Source organism: Neoarius graeffei, chromosome 10 (genome assembly GCF_027579695.1).
Source record: "Neoarius graeffei isolate fNeoGra1 chromosome 10, fNeoGra1.pri, whole genome shotgun sequence".
Lineage (NCBI taxonomy): Eukaryota > Metazoa > Chordata > Actinopteri > Siluriformes > Ariidae > Neoarius > Neoarius graeffei.
In genome coordinates, this window is record NC_083578.1 from 32,336,882 (window position 1) to 32,344,347 (window position 7,466).

General features: G+C 51.1%; 1 protein-coding gene across 1 annotated transcript; it reads left to right on the forward strand.

Annotated features, from left to right (window-relative positions):
- Positions 1-2,314: 2,314 nt before the first annotated feature.
- On the forward strand, positions 2,315-6,901 carry LOC132892488 (uncharacterized). Its single transcript, XM_060930778.1, has 2 exons — positions 2,315-3,389; positions 6,193-6,901. Exons 1-2 carry the CDS (start codon positions 2,331-2,333, stop codon positions 6,661-6,663), a joined length of 1,530 nt encoding a protein of 509 aa, XP_060786761.1. The 5' UTR covers positions 2,315-2,330; the 3' UTR covers positions 6,664-6,901.
- The last annotated feature ends 565 nt before the right edge of the window (positions 6,902-7,466 follow it).

The window sequence follows — 7,466 nt, forward strand, 5'->3', positions numbered from 1 at the left end:
AAGTCATTTTTTGGAAGGGTACCAATACTTTTACTTGAGTGTGATTTCCCAGTACTTTATACAACACTGGTTGCTTGTGCACCTTTTCCAGCCAGCCTTTTCAGCAATGACCTTCTGTGCCTTACACTCAGTGTTGTAGTCGAGTCACTATACCTCAAGTCAAAGTCCAGTCTCAAGTCCCCAGTGTTCAAGTATGAGTCAAGTCCAAGTCATTAAAAAAATTTCGAGTCAAGTCTGAGTTGAGTCTACTATTGATCCGAGTCGAGTCCGAGAACAAGACTCCAACTGCACAATTTGATGGTAGCTGTTTAAGTTTATAATAAGACTCAGTAACATGTCGGCAATGCAACTCAACACTTTGCAAAGTAAGTGTGTTTTCACAGTTTTTATATAAGCATGCTGATTGCACCTTAATCCTGTGCAGGTGCAAGTCGTTTATGGCACACACATGAGAGTCTGCTTGGCATGCGTGCTGTCAGGAGTGCGCCCGAGAGTCTATCTAATGCATGTGCCAAGGCATACAGGTGTGACAGTCTTGCATGAAATTAGTACAAAAATTAATGTAGATATAAATATTTTATGCCAAATTATTATGGCATGTTACAAAAAATAAATAAAAAATCAGAGTCCTCGTCTCCAATTTACGAGTCCAAATGCAGTTAAGACACAAGTCCGAGTCCAAGTCCGAGTCATCAGTGCTCAAGTCCAAGTCGAGTCACGAGTCTTTAAAATTAGGGCACGAGTTGGACTCGAGTCCGAGTCCTGGACTCGAGTACTACAAGCTTACTTGCACTCCTTGTGGAGGGTGTTGATAATCGTCTTCTGGACAACTGTCAAGTCAGCAGTCTTTCCCATGATCGTGGTTGCATGTACTGAACTTGACCAGGCGATACATGATATTTATATGGTTTTACTCAAACTCGAAATGAAATATTCTAATATTTTGAGATACTCGATTTCTGATTTCCATAAGCTATAAGATAAGGAATAATTGTAAAAATTAAAACAAAAAAAGCACCTTGAAATATTTCACTTTACATGTAATGAATACAGAATATATGAAAGTTTACTTTTTTGAATTAAATTATGAAAAAAAAGTTTTTCAGGATATTCCAAAATTTTGAGATGCATGAGTATATTTATTTATTACTTTTATCCAATAATACAACCAATTGTTTGCTGTATCCCATCCAATCCACAATGCTAATGACTATCTCTCATGACCTTGCCTCCTGAGTCACACATTAAAAACAATTCCATACCATTACTACAGACTGCTTATAGACTGCAAGCATGGCAGACTGCTGTTGAATCTGATTTCATGACAAAATCATATGAATTGGAATATTGTTTTTCATAGGAATGAACTCATGAGAATATTCACAATTTTGTAAATACATTCTCCAACATATTCAATTTTGTAAATATTTTCTCCTTTGGGCGGCACGGTGGTGTAGTGGTTAGCGCTGTCGCCTCACAGCAAGAAGGTCCTGGGTTCGAGCCCCATGGCCGGCGAGGGCCTTTCTGTGTGGAGTTTGCATGTTCTCCCCGTGTCCGCGTGGGTTTCCTCCGGGTGCTCCGGTTTCCCCCACAGTCCAAAGACATGCAGGTTAGGTTAACTGGTGACTCTAAATTGACCGTAGGTGTGAGTGTGAATGGTTGTCTGTGTCTATGTGTCAGCCCTGTGATGACCTGGCGACTTGTCCAGGGTGTACCCCGCCTTTCGCCCGTAGTCAGCTGGGATAGGCTCCAGCTTGCCTGCGACCCTGTAGAAGGATAAAGCAGCTAGAGATAATGAGATGAGATGAGATTTTCTCCTTTCTCTCTTAAAAAAAAATCTTTGAACTTGCTGTCTACAGACAATCTCCTATCCTTCTTAACAAGAATCATTTCCAGTATCCCAACCACTGATAGAGTGGTGCTTGAAAGTATGTGAACCCTTTAGAATTTTCTATATTTCTGCATAAATATGTGTGGCAGCGGGGGCGTGGTCAAGCGCTGGTCTGTGACAGGAGGGCAGAGTCAGGGAAGGTAAGTGGCAGAATCACTACACCTGATGGCAATTAACCTGTGTTTGTGTGTGTCTTCCCAGTGACCGCGCCCTATTTAGGTAGGGAGAGCGAGAGCAGAGGAGCTCATCCCCGAACTAGACGCCTGTTGTGTGTGTGTCTGTTTGGTGTTCAGATTGTTCACTGAAAAGTGTGGTAATAAAGCCTATTTTTGAACCTGATCTCTGTCCTGCCGTCCTCTGTGCTCCACCCACGCATACTGAACTGCCACAGTGGTGCTGAAACCTGGAAAAAATTGGAGCGCAGCAGCCGATCAGCCCCATGGAGTCCTCCCCATTCACCGACCTGGTCCACGCCCTCGCCACGGCCCAGCAAAGCCAGCACCAGGCGCTAGTCACCCTCCGAAAGGAACAAGAACGGTGCTTCGAGGCCCTGGTGCTGGCCCAGCAAGAAGATCGAGAGGCATTCTGGCACCTCCTCGTGTCGGCGGGGTCCACCAGCGCTCCCACCGCGGGCCCGTCCCCCCTCACCCTAACCAAGATGGGTCTGCAGGACGACCCCGAGGCATTTATCACGCTCTTCGAGCAAGTAGCAGAGGCCTCGGGGTGGCCGATGGAGCAGGGCATGGCGCGCCTCCTCCCCCTGCTAACGAGAGAGGCGCAGTTGGCCGTGCTACGGCTCCCTGCCGACCGCCGGCTGGCCTACACGGACTTCCGCCGGGCTGTCCTCCAGTGTGTGGGGCGCACCCCAGAGCAGCAGTGCCAGCGCTTCCGCGCTGTGCGCTTGGAGGAAGTCGGCCGGCCATTTGCGTTTGGCCAGCAACTCCAGGACGCCTGCTGGCAGTGGCTGAGGGCCGACAACTGCGATGCCGAGGGAATCGTCGACCAGGTGGTGCTGGAGCAGTTCATCACGTGCCTGCCAACAGGAACCGCGGAGTGGGTCCAGTGCCACCGCCCGGCGTCGCTGGATCGGGCCATCGAGCTGGCGGAGGACCATTTGGCGGCTGTTCCGGTGGCAGGACAGCAGACAGCCTCTTCTCTTCTCTTCTCTCCTCTTCTCTCTCTCTCTCTCTCCCCCTCCTCCTGTGTCCCGTCCTCGCCCCATTCCCCCACCGCGGAGGTGGGGGCCGGCACCACCCCAGCCGGCCCGCCGCACCCGCGGTGCCCTCTCATTTCTCCCTTCTGTGTCTGTCTCTCCCCCCCTCAGGTGAGTGAGCCCCAGAACACCGGTGAAGAGAGGAAGCCCGGGCCGGTTTGCTGGCGCTGCGGGGAACCGGGCCACCTCCAACAGCAGTGCACGGCAATGGAAGTGGGCGCAGTGGTTCGGATCCCCGACATGCCAGGAGCCGCCCTCGATCAGGCCAGAGCGTATCGCATACCGGTGAGTATTCAAGGGGATACATATCAGGCGTTGGTGGATTCTGGTAGTAATCAGACCTCAATTCACCAAAGCCTGGTGCAAAACAAGGCATTGGGGGGAGCACAGGGGGTGAAGGTGTTGTGTCTGCACGGGGACGTTCACAGCTACCCTTTGGTGTCGGTCCACATTTTTTTCCGAGGGGAAAAATTTATAGTGAAGGCGGCGGTTAATCCTTGCCTTACCCACTCTTTAATTTTGGGGACTGATTGGCCGGGATTTCGGGATTTAATGACACACTTAGTAAAGAGTGGGTCCTGCCATTTAACAGGGGGAGGTCCCGGTGTCGCTTTGGCGGGAGCAGCTGTCACAGAGTCATCTACGTCATCTCCACATCAGAGTGAGGAGCCACTGGCCCCTCCTCTCTCTGTTGGGGAATCCCTCGCAGATTTCCCATTGGAGCAGTCGCGAGACGAGACTCTGAGGCATGCGTTTGACCAAGTGAGAGTAATTGATGGTCAAATGCTCCAGCCGAACGCCACCCCGTCCTTCCCCTCCTTTGCGATTATGAAGGATAGGTTATACTGAGTGACGCAGGACACTCAAACTAAAGAGCGAGGCACGCAACTTTTAATTCCGAAGAGCCGCTGGGAATTGGTATTCCAGGCAGCTCACTTTAATCCCATGGCTGGACACTTAAAGCAGGATAAGACACTAGCCCGAATAATGGCCCAATTCTATTGGCCGGGGATTCGCGGCGATGTTCGTAGGTGATGTACGGCGTGCCACGAATGCCAGTTAGTAAATCCAGCGGCCATTCCAAAAGCGCCTTTGCACCCTCTACCATTAATCGAGACCCCGTTTGAAAGAATTGGGATGGATCTCGTCGGGCCATTAGATCGGTCAGCATGAGGGTACCGCTTTATATTAGTTCTGGTGGACTATACAACGTGATACCCGGAAGCAGTGCCTCTGCGCAATATCTCAGCATGCAGCATTGCAGAGGCGCTCTTCCGCGTTATCTCCCGAGTTGGAATCCCGAAAGAGATTCTGACTGATCAAGGCACCAAGTTTATGTCATGGACACTGCGCAAACTGTATGGGTTATTGGGGATTAAGCCGATCCGCACCAGCGTGTATCACCCACAAATGGATGGTTTAGTGGAATGGTTCAATCGCACCCTCAAGAATATCATTAAAAAATTCGTAAGTGAGGATGCACGTAATTGGGATAAGTGGCTCGAGCCCTTGTTGTTTTCAGTGCGAGAGGTCCCCCAAGCCTCCACAGGGTTCTCCCCGTTCGAATTATTATATGGTCGTAAGCCGCGTGGCATTCTAGACGTGCTGCGGGAAAATTGGGAGGAGGGACCTTCACAAAGTAAAAACGAGATTCAATACGTTATGGACCTGCGCGCAAAACTCCACACGCTCACCCACCTAACCCAGGAGAATTTGCGGCAGGCCCAAGAACGGCAAGCCCGCCTGTACAACAAGGGTACGCGCCTTAGGGAGTTCACACCGGGAGATAAGGTACTCGTACTGTTGCCCACATCGAGCTCCAAATTGCTCGCCAAGTGGCAAGGACCCTTTGAGGTCACACGGCGAGTCGGGGACGTCGACTACAAGGTGAGGCGAACAGACAGGGGTGGGGCGCTACAGATTTACCACCTCAATCTGCTTAAAGTCTGGAATGAGGAGGTCCCCGTGGCATTGGTGTCGGTGGTTCCGGAGAAGGCGGAGCTGGGGCCGGAGGTTCAAAAAGGGGCATTGGCATCATGTACCTCTCTGGTCCCCTGTGGAGACCACCTCTCCCCGACCCAACTCACGGAGGTCGCCCAGTTGCAGACCGAGTTTTCAGATGTGTTCTCGCCCCTGCCCGGTCGCACCGACCTCATAGAGCACCACATTGAGACGCCCCCAGGGGTGGTAGTGCGTAGCCGCCCTTACAGGCTACCTGAACACAAAAAAAAGTGGTTCGGGAAGAACTCGAGGCCATGCTCGAAATGGGCATCATTGAGGAGTCCCACAGTGACTGGAGCAGCCCGGTGGTCTTGGTACCCAAGGCCGACGGGTCGGTCCGGTTCTGTGTGGACTATAGAAAAGTCAACGCGGTGTCTAAATTTGACGCGTACCCAATGCCTCGTATTGATGAGTTGCTCGATCGACTCGGCACTGCTCGCTTTTATTCGACACTGGATTTGATGAAGGGATATTGGCAGATCCCCTTGACTCCACTATCCTGAGAAAAAATGGCCCTTTCCACACCGTTTGGTTTACACCAATTCGTCACACTTCTGTTTGGGCTGTTTGGGGTGCCCGCTACGTTTCAGCGGCTGATGGACAGAGTCCTCCGCCCCCACGCCACTTATGCGGCCGCTTATCTAGATGATATCATCGTCTATAGTAATGACTGGCCGAGGCACCTCAAACATCTGAGGGCTGTGCTTAGGTCGCTGAGGCGAGCGGGGCTCACAGCCAACCCAAAGAAGTGTGCGATTGGGTGGGTGGACGTACGATATCTGGGCTTCCACTTGGGCAACGGGCAGGTGCGTCCCCAAATTAATAAGATGGCAGCAATTGCGGCCTGCCCAAGGCCCAAGACCAAAAAGGGGGTGAGACAGTTCCTGGGACTGGCTGGCTATTACCGTAGGTTTATACCTAATTATTCGGATGTCACCAGCCGCTGACTGATCTCACTAAAAAGGAGGCACCAGATCCGGTCCAGTGGACGGAGCAATGCCAGCGGGCTTTTTCTGAGGTAAAGGCTGCACTGTGTGGGGGGCCACTTTTACACTCCCCTGACTTTTCTCTCCCCTTTGTGTTGCAGACTGATGCATCGGACAGAGGGCTGGGGGCGGTTTTGTCCCAGGAGGTGGAGGGGGAGGACAGCCCCGTCCTGTACATCAGCAGGAAGCTGTCGGTGCGTGAGGGGCGCTACAGCACCATAGAAAAAGAGTGTCTGGCGATCAAGTGGGCGGTCCTCGCCCTCCGTTACTACCTGCTGGGGCACCCTTTCACCCTCTGTTTGGACCACGCGCCCCTCCAGTGGCTCCACTGCATGAAAGATGCCAACGCGCGGATCACCTGTTGGTATCTGGCACTCCAACCCTTCAGTTTTAAGGTGGTCCACAGGCCGGGGGTGCAGATGGTCGTAGCGGACTTCCTCTCCCGTCAAGGGGTGGGGAGTCGGCTGCAGGCTGGACGGCCGCCCGACCTGAGTCGGGCAGTGGGGGTATGTGGTAGCGGGGGCGTGGTCAAGCGCCGGTCTGGGACAGGAGGGCGGAGTCAGGGAAGGTAAGTGGCAGAATCACTACACCTGATGGCAATTAACCTGTGTTTGTGTGTGTCTTCCCAGTGACCATGCCCTATTTAGGTAGGGAGAGCGAGAGCAGAGGAGCTCATCCCCGAACTAGATGCCAGTTGTGCGTGTGTCTGTTTGGTGTTCAGATTGTTCACTGAAAAGTGTGGCAATAAAGCCTATTTTTGAACCTGATCTCTGTCCAGCCGTCCTCTGTGCTCCACCCACGCATACTGAACTGCCACAATATGATCTAAAACATCATCAGATTTTCACACAAGTCCTAAAAGTAGATAAAGAGAACCCAGTTAAACAAATGAGACAAAAATATTATACTTGGTCATTTATTTATTGAGGAAAATGATTCAATAGTACATATCTGCGAGTGGCAAAAGTATGTGAGCCTTTGCTTTCAGTATCTGGTGTGACCCTCTTGTGCAGCAATAACTGCAACTAAATGTTTCTGTTAACCGTTGTTCAGTCCTGCACACCAGCTTGGAGGAATTTTAGCCCATTCCTCTGTACAGAACAGCTTCAACTCTGGGATGTTGGTGGGTTTCCTCACATGAACTGCTCGCTTCAGGCCATTACACAACATTTCGATTGGATTAAGGTCAGGACTTTGACTTGGCCATTCCAAAACATTAACTTTATTTTTCTTTCACCATTCTTTGGTAGAACAACTTGTGTGCTTAGGGTCATTGTCTTGCTGCATGACCCACCTTCTCTTGAGATTCAGGTCATGGACAGATGTCCTGACATTTTCCTTTAGAATTCACTGGTATAATTCAGAATTCATTGTT

Excerpts from the sequence above, each read along its gene's own strand:
- LOC132892488 (XM_060930778.1), top strand. The coding sequence starts at position 2,331 with ATGGAGTCCTCCCCATTCACCGACCTGGTCCACGCCCTCGCCACGGCC. Across the intron at positions 3,390-6,192 it reads CCAGAGCGTATCGCATACCG|ACTGATGCATCGGACAGAGG; the intron begins GTGAGTATTCAA and ends TTTGTGTTGCAG.